Source organism: Clarias gariepinus, chromosome 8 (assembly GCF_024256425.1).
Source record: "Clarias gariepinus isolate MV-2021 ecotype Netherlands chromosome 8, CGAR_prim_01v2, whole genome shotgun sequence".
In the NCBI taxonomy this organism is placed as follows: Eukaryota; Metazoa; Chordata; class Actinopteri; order Siluriformes; family Clariidae; genus Clarias; species Clarias gariepinus.
Genome location: NC_071107.1, coordinates 36954929 through 36980890, shown reverse-complemented (window position 1 = coordinate 36980890; position 25962 = coordinate 36954929). Strand labels below are relative to the sequence as shown.

Here is a 25962-nt window from a genome sequence, read left to right as displayed (position 1 = left end):
CTATATCCGGATTCCTGGAACACTGCTACTCTAATAAAGTGGAACTTAAAAATTTTGTCACGTTCACGTGCATCTCATACTACATCAATGTGGTTTGTGGGTTGTAAGCTGGGCTATAGGTACAAATCTCTCTTTCTCTCTCTCTCTCTCACACACACACACACACACAGGAAAACAAATTTACCTCCTGTCTCTGACTTGCTTGTACAGCAAACCTGTGTGAAGAACAAACAACATTTACACAACTGCAGTCCATCGATGTGAGAAAAAAATTCCAACGATTCCCAAATTGTTCATCCTGAGATGGCATTGAGGATCGATCAGTTCTGCTCCAGTACTAATGAAACGCTATGGATTTTCAATAGTGGTGTCCAGAGAACAATGTTTAAAATAAAGACCTTATATTTTTTCTCAGACACACACCTACACACACACACACACACATACACACACAGGGATGTTTTATGTGTTTACTTTAAAATTCAGTAATATCATTTGGCAGACCAGACAAACATATTAGTCTAAAATATGGCAAAGTGCTTCTAAATGCTGCGTTCTGATTGGTCAGAAGATGTTGATGACTCTAAATGAACTTCTCCTCTGCAGCAGAGCTCAGTTTTGGTCTTGAAGTTCTACATGAGAGACATGTAGTGTCCGAATGTAGTGACAGTTCTTTAGTAACTGTACTGTAGCAATGGCCTCCGGGAAGGAACAAAAAAGTTTAAAAGGCTGTAGAAGTGGGGGAGATGAGAGGAGTGATTCCAGTAGTGTGTGTGTGTGTGTGTGTGTGTGTGTGTGTGTGTGTGTGTGTGCGCACCCCACTTCTGCTCTCGTCTAACACCAGTCACAATTTTTTGCAAAGGTAAAGTGCAGGTTAATTTGTTTTATTTTGATTTATTTTGGGTTGTGGAACGAATCATCAAAGTTTCCATTATTTTTTATGGGGGAAAGTTGCTTTGCTATATAGAGTGTTGATATATGCGCACAGTTTCCGAACAAACTATGAGGTTCAACTCTACTTTGTCATCTCTTTGTCTCACTCTGCCTGTATGTCTCTGCATGCCTGTCTCTCTTTCTACCTGTCTTTCTGTTGCGTGCTCTCTTTTAGCCTCTCTGACCGCCTAAACACTAGCTGAGCTAAATACTATAAGTAGTATAAGTAGTATTCAGTATGTAATGCTAAGTACTGCAAGTCATTAAGTAAAAGATTGCTGATTAGGTTGTAATTGTCTGAGGGTTTTGTTTTTTGTTATATCTCACACTATTTTTAAAATGACTTTTAAAGAAACTCCCAAATAAACTTAATTTTTATTTTTATGAGAATAATCTCTGGTAATGAGAGCATAGTGCACAATCAATTTCATGTCTATAATTTCATCATGTATATTTAAATTCAAAAAATGACTGATAATCTCTCTCTCTCACACACACACACAGAGACACACACACACATGCTCTCTCTGTCTCTCTCTTTCTTCCATTCACACACACACACACACACACGAACACTCTCTCTCTCTCTCTCTCTCTTTCTGTAGTATCGAAAACATTTACAGGTCCCGAGTTCCCCTCGCCTTCAAACAACATCTTTATTGAGAACCTAGACGGCTCTCGCGGGAGCGCTAATGCTACAAAAATGTACTTCATCTTAATTATATCTCAGACTGACTTCTTCTTTTTGTTTTTTTGTTTTTTTTTTTAACACAGGGCTCAACAAACTTCAGCTACTGAACTTAAATATTCTCCAAAGGATTTTGCTGAGAAAGTAAATCTAGCAATACTAATTATAAATATGTTTATAAATGCATCTTTGATATTCAGAAATGAGGTTTAGTATCTTTTATTTATATGAGAATGTTATAAGATGCATATGATCATTTGAAGCTCATGACTTACAGGTTACATGACTTACTGTGCTTAGTTATATAGTTATGCTTTAGATTTTTTAATGTAGTAACCACAGAAATTATGCTAAGGCACAGTTTAGCATTACAGTAAACACATTAGCATCTTACAATTATTTACTAGTTTTATAGTAATAGCTAATAGCGTTTAGCACATAAGCTAACAAGCTACTAGCAAACTAGCAGTAAACTAGATAATTATCGCCCAAACCGCAAAAAAATACCTTTTTGATAAACAATTTAAATCTGTAAGTAACGCTTTGCTAAAGAGACTAACACAAAAATCACTCTTATCCGGGCTTAACATCAAACTAGATTTTTCTAAACAGACTCAGCACATCACTAGCTTTGTATCGTCACATTTACCCCAAAACTACATAACAATCAACTAGCACAATTGTAACTACAAAGACATCTAAACCGAAGTTTTGGCAAAAATATAATGTGTAACATGGTACGCTAAGTTTTACAACAATGTGACTTCGTCTTTTTCTTTCGGCTGTTCCGTTTCAGGGGCCGCCACAGCAAATCATCTGCCTCCATCTAACTCCATCCTCTGCATCGTCAAAGACACAAAGTTAGTTCACACCAACTAACTTCATGTCCTCCCTCACTGCATCCATAAATCTCCTCTTTGGTCTTCCTCTAGACCTCCTGCCTGGCAGTTCCAACCTCAGCATCCTTCTACCGATATATTCACCATCTCTCCTCTGAACATGTCCAAACCACCTCAATCTGGCCTCTCTGACTTTATCTCCAAAACATCTAACATGGGTTGTCCCTCTGATGAACTCTTGATGGATTCTTGATCCTATCCATGCTTGTCACTCCCAAAGAGAACCTCAACATCATCATCTTTGCTACTTCCAGCTTTGCCTCCTGTCTTTTACAGCTCTCCTACATGTCCTGCACCACTCTAACATACTTCTCTGCCACTCCAGACTTCCTCATACAACACCACAGCTCTTCTCTTGGCACCCTGTCGTACGCCTTCTCTAAATCTACAAAGACACAATGCAACTCTTTATTACCTTCTCTGTACTTCTCCACCAGCATCCTCAAAGGAAATACTGCATCTGATGTACTCTTTCTAGGCATGAAACCATATTGCTGCTCATAAATGCTCACCTCTGCCCTTAACCTAGCTTCCACTACTCTTTCCCACAGCTTTATTGTATGGCTCACCACCTTTTTACCTCTGTAGTTGCCACAGCTCTGCACATCTCCCTTGTTCTTGAAGATCGGCACCAATACACTTCTCCTCCATTCCCCTGGAATCCTCTCATTCTCTAAGATCTTGTTAAACAGACTAGTCAGAAACTCTACTGCCACCTCTCCTAAGCACTTCCATACCTCCACAGGTATGTCATCAGGACCAACAGCCTTTCCACTCATCGTCCTCTTTAAAAACCCTCCTCACCTCACTCTTACTGATTTGCTACTTCCTGCAACACAACAGTCACCTCTTCTACTCTTCATTCTCTTTCATTTTACTCATTCATTAATTCTTTAAAGTACTCCTTTCATCTTCCCATTACCCTCCTGGTACCTGTCAGTACATTTTCATCTCTATCTTTAATCACTCTAACATGCTGCACATCATCTCTATCTTTCTGCCTCGCCAACCTGTAAAAGATCCACCTCTCCCTCCAGGTCTCCACCACCAAGTCTCCCTGTCCATTTTCCCCTTTCCTGATGATACACCAAGTACCCTGCTACAGTACCTGTCTCCCTGATCACCTTAGCTGTAGTTGTCCAGTAAACTGAAAGCACCTCCTGACCACCCATAGCCTGTCTCATCTCCTCCCTAAAGACTACAGAACATTCTTCCTTTCTCAGCTTCCACCACTTTGTCCTCTGCTTTGCCTTTGTCCTCTTCACCTTCATCACCACCAGGGTCATTTTACACACTACCATCCTGTGTTGTCTGGCTACACTCTCCCCTACCAACACTTTGCAGTCACTGATTTTCTTTAGATTACGACGTCGACACAAGAAGTAGTCCATCACATGAGTGCTTCTGCCTCCACTCTTATATGTCACCCTATGTTCCTGCATCTTCTGGAAGAAAGTATTTACTACTGCCATTTCCATCCTCTTTGCAAAGTCCACCACCATCTGTCCTTCAATGTTTCTGTCCTGAAGAGCAAATCTGCCCATCACATTCTCATCACCTCTGTTCATTTCCCCAACATGTCCATTAAAACCTGCACCAATCACCACTCTCTCACCTCTGGGGATGCTCTGCATCACTTCATCTAACTCACTCCAAAATTTATCCTTCTCTTCTAACTCACATCCTACCTGTGGGGCATAACCACTAACAACATTGCACATCACATCATCAATTTCCAGATTCATACCCATCAACCTGTCTGATACGCTATTCACCTCCAGAACATTCCTAACAAACTCCTCTTTCAGAATAACTCCTACTCCATTTCTTGTCCTATCCACACCATGGTAAAACAACTGGAAAACTGATCCTAAGCTTCTAGCCTTGCTACCATTCCACCTGGTCTCCTGGACAGTAGATCCACCATCCTTCTCTGCATCATGTCAACCAACTCTCTTGCCTTCCCTGTCATAGTCCCAACATTCAAAGTCCCTACTGTCACTCCTAAACTCTTCTCTTTCCTCTTCTCTCTCTGCCTATGAACACGCCTTCCTCCTCTCCTTCTTAAACCAACAGTAGCCCAATTTCCACCAGTGCCCTGTAGGTCAACAGCATCAGTGGTGGTCGTTGTTAACCCGGGCCACGACCGATCCGGTATGAAAGTCCTGTTAAGGATTTGCATCATTTGACGTTAGCACATTTTGTTAAGCTAGTTTTGAATATAGGGCAAGAGTAATGCTTATAAAGTTAATAAGGCTTCTATTGCTAGCTCTTTGAGCTATGTCATCTAAATAGTGTGTTGATTTTAATATAATGGCTCACCAGATTTAGATTTGATTAATCAGATTTATTAAAACATACTATTGATCTAATTTTGCTAAATTGCTTTTTCCCCACTCTTTTATTAACTCAATTTTATTAACTCAATGATGTTGACTGAGCTTATGTTATTTTAAGAGATTCGCTTGTTCCTTAGTTTGGATTCAAAGCGCTTCCTTTTGACTTTGTGATGCACATCTGTGTTTGACGTGACTAGTTATCTAGCAAAACCCAAAATGTGACTTTTCTCATTAGAATTTTATGAGTACGTGATGAGCAAATTTCCCTCTGAAGGACGAGTGCTTCTCCTCTTTTTTCTCGTTCGAGTTTTCCCAGGCATTCTGCATAATTAAAAGCTTTAATTACCTTTGGTCCAGTGTGTAAATGTCTAACCCATGTGTGTGTGTGTGTGTGTGTGTACAGTTTACTGCAGCAATTAGTGAATGTGCTGTAAATCTGGATGATCTGAGACTCACGTAGGAGTCGTCTGTAACACTGCAGTTTGTGTGCGACTACGAGACAAACATGATTATTCAAAAAAGAGTCACAAAGAGCGAAAATTATTATTCTGTTAAATTAATTTAAATACATTTTCAGTGCGTATGATATATGTGGTTTCATGTGTGTATAAATATATAAAGTACTGGGGGTAAACTGTGTGAGAGAGAGAAAGATGTAAAAAAAGAGCTTGCTTCCTTCAGTAGCCCTTGACAAGGATAAAAACACAGGCCACACCCCTTAATGGGGCAAGGATGCAGATGTAATGCCACCTCTCTAAAACAAGGATGCACAAGACACAGATGCCCTGTCACTAGCACTGACAAAGAAGCCACACCCCTCACTAGCACTACGAGACAGAAGCCACGCCCCTCACTAGCACTGACACAGAAGCCACACCCCTCACTAGCACTGACACAGAAGCCACACCCCTCACTAGCACTACGAGACAGAAGCCACACCCCCTCACTAGCACTGACGAAGAAGCCACACCCCTCACTAGCACTACGAGACAGAAGCCACAACCCCTCACTAGCACTGACCAAGAAGCCACACCCCTCACTAGCACTAAGAAACAGAAGCCACACCCCCTCACTAGTACTGACACAGAAGCCACACCCCTCACTAGCACTAAGAGACAAAAGCCACACCCCCTCACTAGTACTGACACAGAAGCCACACCCCTCACTAGCACTAAGAGACAGACGCCACACCCCCTCACTAGTACTGACACAGAAGCCACACCCCTCACTAGCACTAAGAGACAGACGCCACACCCCCTCACTAGTACTGACACAGAAGCCACACCCCTCACTAGCACTAAGAGACAAAAGCCACACCCCCTCACTAGTACTGACACAGAAGCCACACCCCTCACTAGCACTAAGAGACAGACGCCACACCCCTCTCTAGCATTAAGAGACAGAAGCCACACCCCCTCACTAGCAATGACACAAAAGCCACACCCCCTCACTAGCACTGACCAAGAAGCCACACCCCTCACTAGCACTAAGATACAGAAGCCACGCCCCCTCACTGACAGAAGCCACACCCGTTAGGCCTACTAGCACTAAAATACCGAAGCCACACCCCCATACTGGAACTAAGACACAGAAGCCACACCCCCTCCCTGGTACTGACCCAGAAGACACACTTTACTGAAGCTAAGACAAAGAAGCCACACTCCATCACTGGCACTGACACGAAAAGACACACCCCTTATTAGTGCTTAGCTACAAAAGCCACACCCAGTCACTGGAACTAAGTCACAGAGGCCACACCCCTCCGCTAGAACAAACACAGAGGCCACACCTCCTCACACAGATTAATGCATCATGGCCACGCCTCCTTTTATTTCACTTTCGTGTGCATTTTTACTGTATAAGTAAAACATCAATCTAAGGACTTTGGTCCCCACAAGTACAATACAAGTTTGTGTGTGTGTGTGTGTGTGTGTCTTTATTAGCATGCACGAGACATTCTCGTTAACAGTGCAGTCACTGCAGAAATTTCATCAGCTATTATATCCACTCCATGGATCTTATGGCCGCGATGAAATTAATAAAGCCCCAGGATAAAGACACAAAGACACCCCCCACCACCAACCCCTCCTGTTAAGAAAAAATGACAAAAACCATCGCCTCTGTAAAACCATCATCCCCCCCTTACCCTCCTCCCCCTTTAGATTAATAATGCTGTGTATTATGTAAAATTTGTCATGAAAATGAAATATGAAAACTTTCTACGTATGATCATCTACTACTGTACGTATGATTTATTAAACTATAAATAACGGTGATTAGCCAATCAGAATTCAATATTGTCACCTGGACACTGTGCGGCTGCTTCTTTCGGCAAATCACAAGTCGGTAAATTCGGCAAAATTCAAAGCCAATCACCTTTCCCCGTTTGCTTTTCCCCTAGCTTAAACGTCAAAAAAAAGTACCTGACCAGACCATCCATCCCCCTTGAATTGTTTTTACAGTATAATTCAAGCAATTGTGTTTGCATTATTTTTATATATTTTTTAGAATAATTACACAATCCATGCAAAAATGTGTAAAATTGCAATTCCTTTATTTTATTTTAACTTAACCAAGAATGAAGCCAAATGCTTTTTGCAAACATATTCCCCATTTGTGCTATCAATCAAACTCTGTGGGTGGGGCTTATTGGTACCAATTACTATTAGTTAAATTAGTCTTATATTTCAAGCAGTTTTGTGTGTGTGTGTGTGTGTGTGTGTGTGTGCTGAGTAATTACTATTTGCTAATGGAGTCTAATGGAGGGCTGATACACAGTGTTTTGGTGCTGATGGACGGCCGCGCGTTTCCCTTACGCTGCCAAAGCGCTCAAGCGATTAGCGATGGCTCAGGATCAGAGATCCCTGCATTGCAGCAGTTCTCTCCCTCTCTCTCTTTCTCTTTCTCCCACACACACACACACACATACACTGACACACACATCGATGACCTCTGGCAGCGTGCTTTTTTTATTTAATAAGCGCCAGAAGACGAGGACAGATTAAGAAACTTCAGTAAACGACATTGCAGGAATCTAGTCCAAAAATCCGAATCCTCGTCCAAGACCTGTTCTCATTTCAGCACTAATAGAGATGAGGATGAGGAGATTATTCAAAGGGACATCCATTAACTCTGACATGCACTCAACTTTATCTGAAATATATAAGATAAAATACAGGCAGTAAAGCAGGGATTTAAGGAGCTGTCTCTTTCCACACCAAGACACCAAGCCGCATCATAAATGTATCATTACTCTCCCTCGTCCTGAGGGATTAGAGCCAGAGCGAAAAATCAATACGGAAATATTTCGTACCGATCGTATAGATACACTGCCACTGAGTGTCTTTTTTTAAAGTAATAAAAGAAGACTGTAGGTATTCCAAACAAATTTATGTATATTAGCTTCATGTTTTGTTTTGTTTTCAGAACGTTCACAGGGAGATAATGTGTTTATGTAACCCAAATATGGACATAAAGGGTTGTAGGTGGCCTGTAGCGTAAATAAAGGGGGTGTGATTCAGGACACGCCCACAGTGGAGTGATTCTGTGCACTGTACGGAAAATCTGGTGTGTGGTTTGGGACACGCCCACTGTGGACCGATGATGTGCACTGTACGGAGACTCGGGTGTGTGGTTTGGGACACGCCCACAGTATTAATGCTATGACAGTTTTGAGTGTCATAAGGCCTATGTATTGAATGTGGTTTGGGACACGCCCACAGTGATGATTTTGGTGATAATTATGTGGCTTAAGTAGTGAACAGGAGGTGTGACTGATAGACTGACTACCCTAATACAGAACGATAAATATATTATTAAATATTATTTATTATATTATTTATTATTTATAAAATAAATCTTCATTCACCGAAAAAGTAAACGAAAAAATATCCATTAAGTTATTGTGTCTCTCTGGAGCATGAAAAGAATGGAGCTTGAGAAAAGATTTATATATTTACTGTCGTTATTATCGATGACGACATCATATTAATATGACACAATAATTTAATTTAATCAAGAAATCCTTAGTATTATATAGGCTAGTAATCTGTAAAAAATAAATGAATCTCAGTTCATCTTTAATCGATCAATATCAATAATAATAATTAATAATTTATTAACAGGTTTCAAAACCATATGTTTTATAATAGTATCAGTTTTTGTTTTAATAAATATTCAATATTTAATATCCGTAGTGTGAAAATATGGTAACATGGTAACGCACGGAGGAAGTGATGTCAGAGCTGGTGACGTTGCAGGACGCTCCGAATGGTGGAGTTTTGGCGAGGGAAGTTCACTTCACCGACATTCACTACAAACGGAGCAGGGAGTAGGGAGCACCCTGTGAAGTGCACTTCGGAGTGGAACGCAGCTCGGGCCTCGAAAAGCTCAATAAATCGTGCATGAGCAGTTGTGATGCATATTTTGAGCCACAAAAAATTTAATAGGTTTTATTTTAATGTTACAAGATCACCATAATCTTCAAATTCAGAATTACATGTTTAAAAAATCACTAGTAAGTGATTAAAGCTCCACTAGTAAGTGATTAATTTGGGTCTCAGTGTAAGAGCTTCATTATTAAATGACGTCAAAGTCGTTCGAGGAAGAGAATACGAGCAGACAAATGTGCCATACGCTTGGTGAGGTTAGAGTGGACACTACAAGACACTCAGGAGGCTGCCTAGGTAAGAACTTATTCACTTCTGATCAAGTGAGCAATGAATAAATATCACACACACACACAGATTCTCCTGAACCGAAGCTTACTGAAGATGAGTCAATAATATTGTAAAAGAGATTTCATAAAAATAATTATAAATGTCTTAAAATTCCTCTGGGGAGAGAAAGAGAGAGAGAGAGAGAGAGAGAGAGAGGGAGAGAAAGAGAGAGAGAGAGAGAGAGTATACACCTGGTTTGAGTTTAGTATAAATAAAATAGTGCAAATAATCTGCTCAAAAAATGAAGAGAACACTTTGTCCCCAATGTTTTTTCAGCAGTATTGTTAAATATATGAATTGTTTGTGTTAGAGTATAAAAGCTTTAACCTTTAATGTGTAAAAGTTGCATATAAAAGAAATCATGCACGGTTAAAAAAAAACCTGCAAACACTTTTAAAAGTAAAAGCATGCAAACAAAAAAACAGGTTACACGTGTCAAACCCAGAAGATCAGCCATGGTTCATGTCATTATTCACACCTCGCTCAACTTCTTGTGTGCTAAGACACGCCTCTGATGTCACACACAGACATTTTTGATAGACAGAGGGGCGGAGTTAATATTTCCACCTGTTAAGTGTTTGGTATGAACGTAACCATATTGTTTTTTTTAATGAGGTGATGAAGCAGACGGAGAGGTGGAGAGGTGGACGTTGCCGGTCCCGCTGTGTGGACTGCAGCCGAACCCGAGTTGGACTAAATTATGTGTTTTAAACATTAGAGGAGTGTGTGTGTGTGTGTGTGTGTGTGTGTGTGTGTGTGTGTGTGTGTGTGTGAGAGAGAAATCAAGGGCTGATCAGGACAAACTCGTGTCCCTGATAACGTTAACCAAACCTGAGACCGTATTGGAATGTGAGAAGAGGACAGGAGTCTGAAATATGCGCTAAAAAAAAAAAAAAGAAAGAAATATACACAAGTTCTGATCTGTCTGTCTTTCTGTCTGTCTCCTACTTTCTCTGCATTTTACGTCATCTTCGTCTCTGTTTGTCTTGATTTATCTCTCCCTCTCTGTCTCTCTTTCGCTCTCCTTCTTTTTTTGTCTGTCTTTTTCTTCCTTTGCTTCATCCTCAGTCTGTCTGTCTGTCTGTCCTAATGTATGCCTATCTGTCTGTCATTCTGTCTCCCTATATGTCTCCTGTGATATGTCTCTATCTCTATCTGTCCGAGTGTCACTGTCTGTCTTTCTGTTTCTGTCTCATTGTCTAAAAATCTCTGTCTCTGTCTCTTTGTCTCCTCAGTCTCTCAGTGTCTGTATGTCGAACTGTCTTCAAGTGATAAATGGAAAAGAGAGCTTTCTGGAAACAAATAAAAGGAATTAAAAACACAAAGAGAAATAGAGAGCAAAAGATGAGAGAAAGATAGAAGAAGAAAGGAAAAGATGGAAAACGTGAGTGTGGAAACGAATGAGTAAAGGAGCACAAAAAGAGGAGAGAATGAATCGGAGACAAAGGAAAAACGGATGCATGAGAGAGGGAGGGAGGGAGGGAAGGGAAGAAAGAAAGAAAGAAAGAAAGAAAGGAAGGAAGAAAGAAAAAAGAAAGAAAGAAAGGGAAGGTGTTGGAACTATGCAGGTTCTGCATCACACACACACACACACAAGCACAATATAATTTGAGTTATAACACACACACACACACACACACACACATACAATGTGTACTGACACTTGATACACACCGGCAGGTAAAAGTGCACACTGAGGGTTAATTTCACACCTCATTACACACACACACACACACACACACACACACACACACACACACAGGTGACAAAAAGATTAAAGATGATACTAAATGTTAAAGGGACAAAGGACAGTTAAAGGGACAGTTAAAGAAACGGTTCAGCAGAATTCGACCCTCATGAACACACCTCACGAGCCTGCGTGTGTGTGTGTGTGTGTGTGTGTGTGTGTGGATTAAAACAGCTTTAGTGTATGGTTTTGCAAATTCTCAGTGATCAATAATCCAGTTTTATCTCTCGTCAATGTGAAACAATATGGCAGCTGTGATGTCATGTGACCTTTATAAAGCAATCGTTCAGCTAGCAGAAATGGACGGACGGATTAGCATTCAGACGGATTAGCATTCAGACGGATTAGCACTCAGATTAGGGAAGAAATAGCATGTATCACTGATTAGCCACAGAATTGTCGTCATGATATTAAGTATTTGCTTGTGTAGTTTTGTTTGTGTCAATTAACTAAACAATATGGTTTTATGAAATGTGTGTACATTAGATTAAAACATCACCACAATAAGTTGTTTACACGGTCCTGAGAGAAGCACCCTAGCTAGCTAGTTAGCGGTTTAAGTTTGTTTTTCTCTCTAATTTAGTCCAAGAACGTCCCAACTTACTCCTGTGATAGCTTCTGATCCCAATCCGCTTCCTCTTTACTTTGTTCACTCTTTAGGGTCACTCTACACTATAGAATATGTAACACAATTTTAAATATTGGCACCCTTCACTTTCTATGGGTTTCTGTGGTTTTATGAGGTATGTGTGTGTGTGTGTGTGTGTGTGTGTGTGTGTGTGTGTTGTGTAGAAGAGGCTCACCTGGAAAAACGGTAGACATGAAATGGACTGAAGTTATCATGTGTTACTGACTCACCTTTCACAATGTTCCCCTTCGACTCTTCACTCAAGGACGAGTGTGTCACACGTCTCACACCTCCGGCTCTTCCTGACCATCTCCCACGTACAACATTGTGTCTTGCTCTTTCACACACACTCACACACTCCTCAGGAGGGCGTGAGAAGGAAAACGCAGTGTCCTCTGCTTGAACTTGGTATCTGATGGAGAGTTCGTCTTCACGTGCGTCATCAGCCACACGACCCGATAGCAAAGATTCGGGACTCGGCATCCTAATCGGATTGGGAGCTTGTGGCGCATTGTCACTGATGCCTGAAAAATTCAAGACAAAAAAAAGCCTGTGTGTGTGTGTGTGTTTCACATAAGCCGGTATCAGTCATTAGTACAACGTTTCACAAAACTTAATAATCAATAAGGTTTTAAAAAAAAAATTATAACATACTGTACCGTCACAGATTAGGAGAGAGACAAAAGTGCTAGGTGAGATTGAGATCAAAGTTACAGAAAACTTGTTTTAGCCAAATTTGGGTACAGATGTGTCCTTACCGCTGAGATTCCTTTTAGCAAAACTGCCACACAGTGAAAAGCAGTAATCATGTAATTCGTTATTACTGTATGGACCCCTCAATGTTCTGGACGCTTCGGTTCAATTCAGTACACACCAGTTTTCTGTATACATCAGTATTTTGCACATTTCCAAATTTCATACAAGTTAGTTGTTTCAAGACCCTTCAGTAGGCTGTACACTTCAGCATTTCCAGTACTTCACTACATCATACACTTCGGCATTCCGTACACTACACTTTTTATTTTCAACAATGGGCACTTCAGCATTTCATACACTTTAGTATTCCTCACACTTCAGCATTTCATATTTGTCAGCGTTCTGTGAACTTTAGTACTCCGTGAACTTCTGTACTGAATACATTTACGTATAACCTCAACATTCTGTAGACTTCAGTATTCATTACACATCACTATTCCATACACCTCAGTATTCAGTATGTCTCAGTATTCTCTATACTCCGACAGTCCTTACTACTCAGCATTCAACACACCTCAGCATTTCATACTGTACATGTACCGTAAGCATTATATGCACACTTCAGTATTATGTGTTCCTCAGTATTCCATACTGCTTAGTACAATATTTCATACACTCCATTATACTACAGTATATGCTCCAGTGTTCCATACACTGCAGTGTTTCTTTCACTACTTGAGTTAATCATACATTTCATTATTCAGTGTATAACTCAGTATTCTGTACAAGCAAGTATTCTACAGCGCCGGACTAAACAAAAGTCACCCCCTGGGTTCAACTAAGCAGTTGGGTTAAAGCCTTCCAATGGATAATTACGGCAGTAAATAATGTGGTTCTGCTATAACAGGTTATATACCCCAACCTGATGCAGTGAGGTGTGTCTCACTGCTGAAATAACCAGATCAGAAGACATATCTTGTGGTCAAAGAGGTTACTCTGTTCCAGGAGGGTGAACTTATTGTCCTGCATCAAGATAAATATTATTAACCCAATAAAAATGGGTTAGGAACTGTAAAATGCAATATTAAAACCAGTAAGGGTTAGTTTCTGTAGGGTTCAGTGGTAGGATCTGGGATTGCTTGCGACATTATGTGCCAGCATTAAGTCAGCTGATGATCTGATGTTTTTCCATCAATGGATTTCTTCTTCCCTGATGGCACGGGCATGATATTCTGCATGTTTCAGTATTCACTTCATTGTCAACACCTCAATATTCCATACACACCAGCATCCCCTGGACTCCAGTACTCTGTACACCTCTGTACTATAAATACACACTTCACTGGTCTGTACGCTTGACACTTTCCTGCTAATTAAAGAATAAGATAATAATTTACACAGTAAATCACAAGTCTTGCTATGAAGCCGGACAGAACACGTTGCTCTTACGCAGAGGATTAAAACACGTCAGTGTCTGAGACACGTCAAAAACATCACACAGGAAGACAGCTCTAAAAATAATGATCAGGTTGAACTCTGTAAGAAGAAAAAAAAAGATGTCTTTGTGTTTTTACAGAAACACTGGGAGTGCTGAAGAGAGGCCAATGAGCAGGGGCCAGTTAATGATCTTTATTTTGGGGGCACAGTGCCAACCTGGCGCAGAGTCTCCATGTTCCCGGTGAGAGCAGTAACGAGGTCTTTGCCCAAGCAGCTCCCTGCCGGTGTGTGAGACTAGGGGGACATATGGATTAGCTGCTAGTGTTAAATTTAATACAATAACATCACTGGAGGACATCCAGAGATCATTGCAATTACATTATAACATCTTGCAGGATATTTAGATATTTGCGTCTATAATGAAAATGTTAATGGGATCGAACAGCTTCGGTGTGTGTCTTCCACACTTTTTATTCTTCTGTATACATAAATATGTTGTACGTATTCCAACAACCCAGTATATTTTACTCAGTATTGAGTACACTTCAATATTCCATACACATCCCACACTTCAGTATAAGACCATATTATATAAGATTATAATTTAATTATTTGTTACATGTTTACAGCACAGTTTTTTTTTTTTCCCAGTTAGGAAGCTGGATTCAGGATTCTCTACACTTCAGTATTCCATATTCCAATATGATGTATTCTCATCATCCTACATGTCAGTATATTTCACTAATCCATTCCAATCACTATAACAGAATCAGTTCAAATCAGTATATCCCTATTATAAACTGTACACACTGATGTTCCATTCACTCCAGTATTCCATGCACCACCACCGTGTTTCATTCACTCCTCTACTCCACAGACCTGTTTTACCATACATTTCAGTATTCAGTAGAATTGTCAGTAATCTGTGCACTTGAGCATCCCAAACTCTTCCGTATCCTACGTATCTCCTTATTCCTCACACCTCTGTATTTCTTTCTTCTCACGTGTTTGGATGAGGTTGCCAGATGTTCCATTACAGATGCACCGCTGTAACGAAGGTGTTACTGGGTTTAAACAGTTCTTTTCATTCCCTGCAGCTCAATTACAGGTGTTAATTAGACGCTTATGCATCGAGTGGCACAACTATAACCTGCAGTGTGATTTCCTCTTTTTAAAGAGTGAGGTTAAGGTTACGGCTCAGTGCAAGCGACAGAAAAGTTATGAGGTTGACTCTGACCACTGCCAGAGCGGCGGCCCTGGACACACTTAGAGCATTCATGTGTTTAAAAGTCAGGACCGTGTTATTAGGGAAACATGTAGCTTAACTGCCAATAGAAAACTAACCAAATATCAAAATTGGGTGTTTACTATGAAAAGGCTGGATACAACTTAAACAACACCTAAATTCAACTAAATAAATTAAATAAAACCATTGCTAACTCTACTTCCTTGAGTTGGACTTGGAGACTTGGTTAAAATAAGCCCAGGACAAGGTTAAACAAAGCCCAACAGGTTAAAGTCAGTGTTAGCATTGCTGCTAGGAAGAGTTCAGCAAACTGACAGGACAGCTAGCGGTGATGGAGGAAGATGAGAACTGTAGGCTTCTTCGTGTAGGCTCAAGCTTAGCCTGAAAAATGTTCCGGTTTACTTAATAAAGAATCCAGTTCAAGGATCATGCTAATTGTTGAGATGAACAGAACATAGTCGTTTTCTTTCATCGCTGGTCTGTTGTTAGATGACCTTCATCAAATAAACCAAGATTTTATTACTCGTAGAGCATGATGAGGAATAACGCTAACCCTGGTGCTGTAAACACACAGTCTAAACACTGATTATAATTTGGATACACGACCACTCAAAAGTTTGGGATCACTTTCTAATTCCATGGCCGTTCCTGATTGTTATTTCTTTCTACACTGTAAAAGAATGCTGAAGCCACCCAAAATCTCCCATAATCTCCTTAGATATTGAGATGTATATCTGCTACTTCTGCTCTGTAAAATTCTGCCCCTCATCTGCCCTGTGCACCAACTAAACAGGGAACAGAACCATCATCTAGATAAACTGAAAGCAACATGACCAGGTTTCAGGTTGAAATCAGATACATTTTAAATACATAAAATAAGGTAAAAGCAGGCCATCACTGTAAATGACCAACTTAAATATCAGACCGGTATTGATTTTGGTATTCGCATGCCACTTTGTGGTTGGCCAAATTGCATCAGGTTTAAAAAAGAATAATAATAATAATGCTGCAAACAAAATCTCTTTCGGTAAATGGATTCAAATGTTCTTTTTTCTAACCATAAATGCATCATGGGTTATGATGTCCAGCATCATCAGAGTGCAGCTTTAGGAATCAATAATTCTCATGAACCGTGTCTCGGTGCTGAGTGACATCAGCTTGTGGCAGGATCAGGCAGCTATGGATATATTTCAGAAGTATAACGTAATAATATATAAATAGAAAAATTTATATTTGTTTTTAAACTGTTTTTGCAAGATTAAATATTGTATTTATTTAATATTTCCCTAAGCATGAGTGGGTACATATTTTTAACATTTCGCATATATTTTATAAGATTAGTATCATAGAATGTCATAATGAACAGAATGAACACATAAGAGTGTAAAAACATCCAGAAGGTTACTATGTTCATCCTTTTTTAATAGTAAAAAAAGTTTTTAATGTGTTGAGTTATTTTTAGGATTATTATTATAATTTTTTATATACAAAATTTAGTTTAATAAAGTTTTTATAAAATATAAAATAAAACATGCTGGGGAGCTACTGTTAGCACTCTGTTACTACCGATTATAATTGTACTGTATTATTGTATATAATATTATAATAATATTAACAAGAATCCACAAAAGAAGTGTATAAAAAACTTTACAAAGTGCTGACACTGGAGACTCCATAAATATTAATGTCTCTCTATGGAGATTTTTTTAGTTTGCGCGGTTTGTGTGAATGAGCCATTGCTATAGAAACGATTACACATCAGTGCGAGCTGAGCTGCAGTCAGAGTTTACATGCTGATTTTTCAGAAAACTATAATAATCATTTGTGGTTAATGGTTAAATAATAATTGATTCTCAGGACGCTGTATTACTCTTTGATAACTAATGTAATACTAACAGACGTTTTTTGTTTGTTTGTTTGTTTTTAAGTAGAATTGAACATCTCCTTTAAAAGTATTGTTTTTTTTTTTAAATAGCAACTTATTAAAAGCCCAGGATGTTCCCGTACAGAAAGTGTTTTCCTCCAAGATGCTTACAGACTCCCAGCATGTGAAAAACTCATTTATTACCGTCACTCGTGCTCAGAGCGCAAACTCAAGCCACTCTTTAAATGTATTAATGATTCCATCAGGAGACGAGGGAACTGCCGGAAGGTGAATGACAGTCGGGATAGAAGCTCAGTTTGTGAGCTCAGTGTAGAACTGTATCTAATTCTTCAGGCTTTATATGGGAAATTATATTTTTATTGCCCGGTTACATTATAATTAATATATTTTTATGCGGTAAAATCTTACATATTTATGCTGTAAACCATCTTTTTACTTTTTCAAACAAGCTAATTGTACAATTTTGTGGCGTAAAACATACTAACCCACAGTATATATACTTTTTGACTTTATAGAACATGCTAATCTTCTCACTTCTCATGATTCAACATGATAATTCATGTTTTCACTCTTTAAACAACCTAAAGATCCCGGTTTGCGTGAAAAAAAATTCACTATTTAAACAAATATTTTATACTGTATGCAGTAAAACATGCTAATCTGTGCGCTAATCCCTTTAGTGTACATATGCTAATTCTCCTTGTATGCTCAGTAAAGTATTAAACTATTAATACTGCTCACAGAATAATGCTAATATGTGCTAATCCACATCACAGAACATAATGCTAATTCATCCGCTAATCCAGTTTCTTAATGAGCTACACCTTGCTAATTCCTCTTGTTAATGTAGCACGACTTTGTGAAGTCGATCTCCTTATTTACGCAAATATCATTTGTTACACAATACAGCACACTAAAGCTTTATAATCACCATGATAATTAATCACGACGCCTGACGGAAAGCTACTACAGGGACAGGATTAGCTGTAAGCGTTGGTCGTTTATTGCAGCGACAATGAAGTGTTATGTCACTTTTACACCTCGTCAAATCCAACACACTTGTGTGTGGATTATTATCCCTTCCTCGTTAAAAAATCCATTTTACTTAATCACATCAGCAATTAAAGCACGTGCTGTTAACCGCTGGAGTATAATGAACCTCAATAAAGAAAATCAAGTCTTTGCAGATAATAAAAATGATAGTTAACTAGAATTATACAACCGCGTTCATATTCTGCTACATGTGCATCTAGATTTAAAGATTAAATGCTCAAAAAGAGCAAGATTTTACTCGAATATATTGGCCATGTAAACACAACTGATGACATCATTGGTCTGAATCTGAATCCCACACACCAACTTTAGAATAAAAAAAAATTAAAAAATGATATTCCACTCAAGTGTTCCCTACTTTAGGTTACTTTTTTGTGTAACGGACAGCTGGCTTCTCTTTTTTTAGTCTTTATTTAAGTTTTACGAAAAACTAATGATAATTAAAAAAAAAACAGAAACAAAAACATTTATCTGCTATTGCTTCCTGTCACGTCCTCAACACTCCATTCTCAGCTAGCGACAGGACACGCTAACCAATTTCCTACGTGTGAGATGGGACTGACATGATGAGTAAATGTGTGTGAGAGTGTGTGTGTGAGAGTGTGTGTGTGTGTGTGTGTGTGTGTCAGAAAGACAAAATCAGTACACCACTCTGTTTCAGAAACACTATCACTTTCACCATTTTAGAATCAATGTAAAAGTTTAGCGCCTACGTCTAAGTGATTAGCATCCTTAATTGTGTTGGGATTTTCTTTAAAGGGTGACCTGCTATGAAGGTTTTGGTACTCACGTGGACCTCTAGTGTGTGTGTGTGTCTGTTTGTGTGTGTGTATATATATACACACATATACAGTAAAACCTCAGATTACAAGTAACGCAGCTTACGAGTGTTCTGCAAGACGAGCAAAGATTTTTAAGAATTATGACTTGAAAAACAAGCATTGTCTTGGTTTACGAGCACCGAGTATTATGTTTCACGCATGCGCTTCTTGTTTTGACCCCGAGCGTCACGTGATCACAACTGAGCCAATGGTTTTTCTCTCTCTTGCGCTGCAGAATCGTCTCCCCTGCTGGGTCTTAGTGCTCGCCTCTTACTGGTATAATCAACATCCGTGCACGCGTACTGTTTACTATAACACTGTGACCCTGTGTGTGTGTAAAACACACATTTTATTTTGTGTTCGGAAGTGGGTGTGTACAGCGTGTGTAATGTTTCTTTTAACACATGTGTGTGCGCGCGAGTAAAGCAAAAGAAATTCTCAGAGGTTAAAAATTAGTTTTCTTCCTCACCGCGATGTGTGTGTGTGTGTGCCCAAGCGTAATTTGACACTGTGCTGACTATGTGTGTGTGTGTGTGTGAGTGAAGCCCCCTTCACAAACACACAGAAATTAAGGCGAGAGACACACACTCTGCTCTTCGAAGAAACTCGCTAATCTTTTCAGAGGTGAGGTGCTGGTTTATTTGTTTGTTTGTTTTACTTTCCAGCAGTGATTCTGTTAGTTTGCGCTCACACGAGTGTCATTAGTGATGTTTATTGCTAATTTTCAGATAAAACAGTGTAGCGGCAGAGAGACGTTGATTTATGATCGCTGTTTATGTAAGTGTAGTCCAGTGCGGGAGATGCATTGTGGGTAATGCAGTCCGGTGTGTGTGTGTGAACGCGAATGCGAGATGTAAGCTAGGATATAGAGCCTGAGTTTTGTTCTTCAGTAGTTTTTTTAGTTGGATTTAAGTGCAGGATCCACACGAAAGTTTGTACTATAACCTGATAATGCAGCAAATAAAAGAACGGGCATCGACCAGTTTGTCCATCTCATCACTACACCAGCATGGATTAACAGGCTGTTACGCTGTCGCAAGCAACATTCAAATAAAGCGGAGAAGCTTTAATAATTTAAAAGAGAACAAAAGTCTTTCAGTTAATGTGTGCGAGTGTGTTTAAATGAGAGGAGAAAGTTTTAATGTGTAAGATGAGAAGGGGGAGATAGGAGGGGCTGAAAGCAAGAGTCTCCACTTACTCTAGCCTCACACACACACACACACACACACGCACACACATACACAGCGCCTGCGTGCACAAAGGGAAACTGCCGGGATTTATTTAAAAGGTAAAGTGCAGGTTAATTTGTTTAATTTTTACTTTATATTTTGTATTAATTATTTTTATATATTTATTTTTTTGGGCTGTAGAAGGAATAATTTAAGTTTCCATTATTTCTTATGGGAAAATTAAATTTGGATTACGAGTGTTTTGGAATACGAGCCCACTTCCGGAACGGGTTATGCTTCTATGATCCGTAGAATTACTTCTAAATTACTTCTATGTAATTTTACTGCACATACTTGTTACTTTAACTTGAGTATATTTGTAAAGAAGAAACGCTACTTTCACTCCGCTACACTCGACTTGTTACTTTTATAACCATTTAGTCTACACATGCAGCCGGTAGATCTACCACATGACTGCGTTTCACCAATCAGACGCAGCAACAATAATCACATGTAGTCACATGACCACACACCAACTGGAGGCATAGGGGGGGAAAAAAATTTAGCCGACATCCCTGGCATCATATACAGTACAAAGCATGTTTTGTTTACACAAAGTGCAAAACAACAGCTTCATACTGCGGTGTTTTTTCTGTCAGCATATAAAAACTCGACTTCTAACCTGAGGAAACGTGTCACGGTCTGTTTAGCTGTTTCTCTGAATGTTGCAATATTAGCATATATAATTATTATAATTATACTATAATATACATTTAATATAATATACTGTATATACTGTGTACTGTGTATATACAGTATATGTTGAAAGTTATATTTATTAATAGTAATATAATTATTATATATAATTATTATAATTTCTAAAAACTTTATTGGACATTACGATTGAGACAGTTACTCCGTACTCGAGTCGTATTTTCACTGAATACTTTTTACTTCTACTTCAGTAATATTATTTTAAAATACAGCTACTCTCACTTGAGCATGTTCTGGCTACTCTACCCACCTCTCTGTACATACATGCAAAAAAAAAAAACATAAACCACATCACCTTCCTCTTTTACATTTGTACAACATGCTAATTTATTTTTCTAGATATGGGACATGTTAGTTTTTCCATCTTTTTTCTATAAAATCCATCAATTCTTTACAGTATGAAAGTTGTTAACTTGTTGATTTGCATTTGCATTGTGTAAAAACTAATATTTTGTTATTAATTGAATAACTGATATTAAAAGCGGGCTTAAATGAAATGAATTTCTTTATGGAACGAATATCTTTACGGGTCTAGGGTTACTGTGTAAGTACTGCTGTTGCTGTCGTGTCTTTCTGGCTGGAATTTGTTTGTCTATTTATTAAGGTGTGTGTCTATATATTTGTGTGTGTGTGTGTGTGTGTGTGTGTGTGTGTGTGTGTGTGTGTGTGTGTGTGTGTGTAACTCAGCATCTCTAACACCGGTGCACGACACAAAATCAATCTCTGCGGGAAAAGATGAGTGGACACACAGTGAGAGAAAGAAGGAGAGTGGAAAGAATGCTTATGAGGAACATCACACACACACACACACACACACACACACACACACACAGACAGACACAGTTTTCACCAAAATTAACCAATGAACCAGAGTTAAGAACAGTAACTATAGACCCAAAATATATATATTTTTGTCTTCCTTAAAGAGGACAGGCGAGACTTCCGTCCCTCAGCACTAAATGCGAAGTGAATGGCTGATTTATGGGCGTCAACGCGCGCACACATCTATCGCGTTTGAAGCCGCATGTCCACCCACGTGCCTCTGTCTCGAGTCTGATGGCAGTTTGTGACGTTCAGACTTATCTTCATCCACTAACAGCCCACCCTCCATCCCTCCATCCCTCCATCAGAGCAGGGGGAGGGAATGAAATCTGCCTGGAGTGCATTAGCGTAATGGTGGATGGCTCGAGTTTCTTCTCCTGGAGCCGTATTATACATTTTACAGCCATAATCACATCGCGGGGCATCGTTCCTAATTGGGCTGATGTTTACTCCAAGCAAAACAGCCACCGCAAAAGCCTTTGCAAACCACGTCTTTTTTTTTTGTAGCCATCCTTACAGGAAAAGAAACTAAAATTAGCATTTTTCCATATGAACATTGGCTACAAAAACGTTACTTTGTTTTCTCACTTTTAATTTAGTCTCATAACTAAACGCTGGAATGTCATGGGCGGCCATTTAGACAAGTGTTTCCTCAATGGAGTTTGCCATAGCTCCACCCACTAGACCACGGGACAGTCATAAAGTTCGATAATTTCCATATTTAACTGGATTTCTAATTAGTTTTGAGGTTTTAAATTTGGTGCCAATGTCACAAAGACTTGTTGATTAAAGAGGAAAACTAACAAACACTTACGCACACTTTTGATTGAAGCCAAAAACGCATAAAGCCTTTTGAAGACGAAGACTTGTTGATTAGAAATCTACAAAAAAGTTACAGATAGTTTTTTGAAAATAAAGACTCATAAAGACTTATGAAGAGTTGATTGTGTTAAGACAAAGACTGACAAACTTGTTGAATAAAGATCAAGTGCGAGTGTCACTGACCAGATGAGTAGCTGCGGGTATGAATGAGTACATGAAACCTGATGTTAGTTTCCATATAACTTTTTTTTTTAAGCTAGCGATGATGTCAGAGGTCACCAGTAACATTATCGCTTGGGAAATATGATAAAGCTGTCGATCATATGTTCTCATTAGAATATCAAAAAAATTAAATATCAAACCCCGCCCACCTGGGCTTGGAACACCTTTCATGTTTCCGCCGTTTGATTAAAATGACACTAACATTTGATATAGTAAACACTTTTATTTCCCACCAGGTTGTCCTGGACAACACATTATCAAATATTCATTGCACTCTGGTGGATTTTGCATAGACGGACCTGGACCAAAGCCCAAGGTCAAGGTCAAAGTCATGATTTGAGCAGGTTTTAAAGCTTCCTTCCAACACAGCTGTGAAAACCTCAGCTCGCTCTGCATGCACTCATTCCATCCAGACGTCCACAGAGGAGACTTGAGCAAGGTGCCGTGAAGTGCGTTTCTGCCTTAATGTTTCTGCTCCCCCACGTGTGGAAGAAGGAGAGGCGTTCTATTCGGATCAGACGGATCGGACGTCAGGATGAAGTGTGTATTCAAACATTCACAGGCTGAAAGACGGACACGCTCTGACAGCTTCGTCGTCCTGAGAACTAAAGCGGAAAATACAAGCGCTTCTCACATTCCTTCACTACTCAGACGAACATTCAGATTTGTATAAGAACATCCACTTGATCAGATTTGACTTTGAACTTTAACCCCTTGAACGTACTCGCAGTGTCCACTTCACCTGATTCATGGTATTTAATTTAAAAGTCCTAATTAAACTTTGTGGCAGAGATCTGACGAAGACTGAGGCTCGGAAACACAATTACCCTACATATTTTTCTGCGATTCGACATTAAGAGTCGCCAGATAAGCTGAGATTTACCAACAAACTGTTTATCATGAAGCTAGCTAGCATGCTGGCTAAAGTTTGGTGTTCGCTCATAGAGCAGATTTCAGTGTGGGGGTGGGGTGTTGTTTATTTAACTATGTGCTTGGAAATCGTTCCGATAAACACAAACACATTTTTTGTGCAGTTCCATGTTACAAAAAGTGTTGCAGTAAGCTCGTTAGACTCCTGGCTAATCTCATGGCTAAGACTTAAACCCTATAAAAGCATCTGTTTCTTAGTTGCGCACTTCAAAGATCTGAGATTCTTTCGTTTTATGTAGATTAATAATCTCATTGCAACACAAATTGTGTAGCATGAAAAACATTGTTTTAGGTTTGCAATATACGTAATTGTGTGGCAATTGTGCGATAGCTAGAAGAATTTAGCAGGTGAATGATAATTTGGCTATTATTGGCAGGTTTAACTAATGTTGCTAATTTATTATATGGTTCTCTTGAAATGGAATATTTTATGCAAGCTCTGCCTCTGATTACCCAAAGATTCGCTCTATTTGAGAATTATTGATATAATGCTAAGGGAAGTTTGGGATTAGCGCTGTAACCTGGCTTCTTTCTGATTTTAGCAAGAGGTCTTTTGCCTGTGTGAACACTGTAATGACACTAACTAATTTGTAAACGCTAGGAATTGATAAAAAAAAAAAAGCTAAAGTCATGAAGTAACCCAAGTTCCATCTTCACTGTCCTGATTGTCTTTATCGTCCCTTTCACTTCCTGTGCTACTTCTGGTGGACAAACTGTCCAAAAGTGAGTTAATCGCATTACCGTTAGCATAAAGATCGTTCATGCTGAATATAGGAATCCCTGGAATAGGAATTTTTAAGTTGCTTTCATACTGATCCGACTCCACCAGAGCTTTCTGTCTCTCGTAATACTTAGAGAACTTGTTGAAGATGATGGTGATGGGCAGCGCCACCACTAGGAGGCCACACACGATGCACAGAGTCCCGATGAGCTTCCCGGCTAGCGTGACAGGATAGGTGTCTCCGTATCCGACTGTAGTCATGCTAATCGTGGCCCACCACCACCCGATGGGTATCGTCTGGAGCTCGGATTCATCGTCATCTCTCTCTGCGAAGTACACGAGCACAGAGAAGATGGAAATCCCGACGGAGAGGAAGAGGACGAGGAGGCCGACCTCGTGGTAGCTGTGACGCAAAGTCGCCCCGAGGGATCGGAGACCCACAGAGTGACGCGCTAACTTCAGTATCCTAAAGATGCGCATGAGCCTCAGGATCTGCACCACCTTCCCGACGTTCTCCAGCTCCTCGCTTTCCTCGGCATCTGCTGTTTCCAGTGCTAATGTGGCATAAAACGGTATCACCGAGACAAAATCTATGATGTTCAAAGCGTTGCTGGCAAACTTACGGAGGCACGGCGCTACCACTAAGCGTACCACAAACTCGAAAGTGAACCAGAGCACGCAAAAGGTCTCAAATGCGGCTAGAACCGGATCTTCCATGGCTCTTTCGTTCGCATCCACTTGGTGGAACTCGGGCATGCTGTGAACACACATGGCCGCGATGCTGATCAGAACCACGCTCAGAGAAACCACGGCTAGCAGCTTAGCTGTGAGCGAATGCCCCGGATTCTCCAACCTCAGCCACAGCTGCTTACGCTTCTCCGAGCACCAGGTGCCTTCAAACTTCTCCACGTCCTTATCCAGCTCTGAAAGCTCCTCCATGGAGGAATCAAAGCTCTCTTGAAGCTGCTCATCCTCGTTCCGGTCCCAGTCGTGATCCTTTTCACCTTCCTTCTGCTCGTGGAACTTGTTGCTGCAGCATGAATCCAGGTAAAGCTCCTTGATGCCCCAGTACTCGAGTTCCTGGCTGAAGCTAAACACACAAAGCTCCTCCATCAGATGGATCTTACCTGTGTGGTAAAAGTTCAGCACGTAGCGAAAGAAGCGCGGGTTACGGTCGAAGTAGAATTCGTGCTCGTTCACGCTGTAGTCGTCGCATAACTCCAGAATGGCCGACTCTGAGCTGCAGAGGAGCAAACGTCCGAGACGAGTGTGTGGGAAGCGCTGGAGCAAAGAGCGAGAGACTTTCTGCTTGAAACCTCCCACGTTCAGGTTGAGGAGGTTCTCGTCCGGGCCGCATCGGTGCAGGATCTGCCCATACACCATGATGGGACAGAGATGAAATCAAGGTTGTA

The 25962-nt window shown here is 39.9% G+C and overlaps 1 protein-coding gene across 1 annotated transcript; it reads right to left on the bottom strand.

The window, feature by feature from the left end:
* Nucleotides 1–24457: 24457 nt before the first annotated feature.
* On the bottom strand, nt 24458–25962 carry kcns3a (potassium voltage-gated channel, delayed-rectifier, subfamily S, member 3a). Its single transcript, XM_053502897.1, has one exon. The coding sequence runs from the start codon at nt 25931–25933 to the stop codon at nt 24458–24460; it is 1476 nt and encodes a 491-aa protein (XP_053358872.1). The 5' UTR covers nt 25934–25962.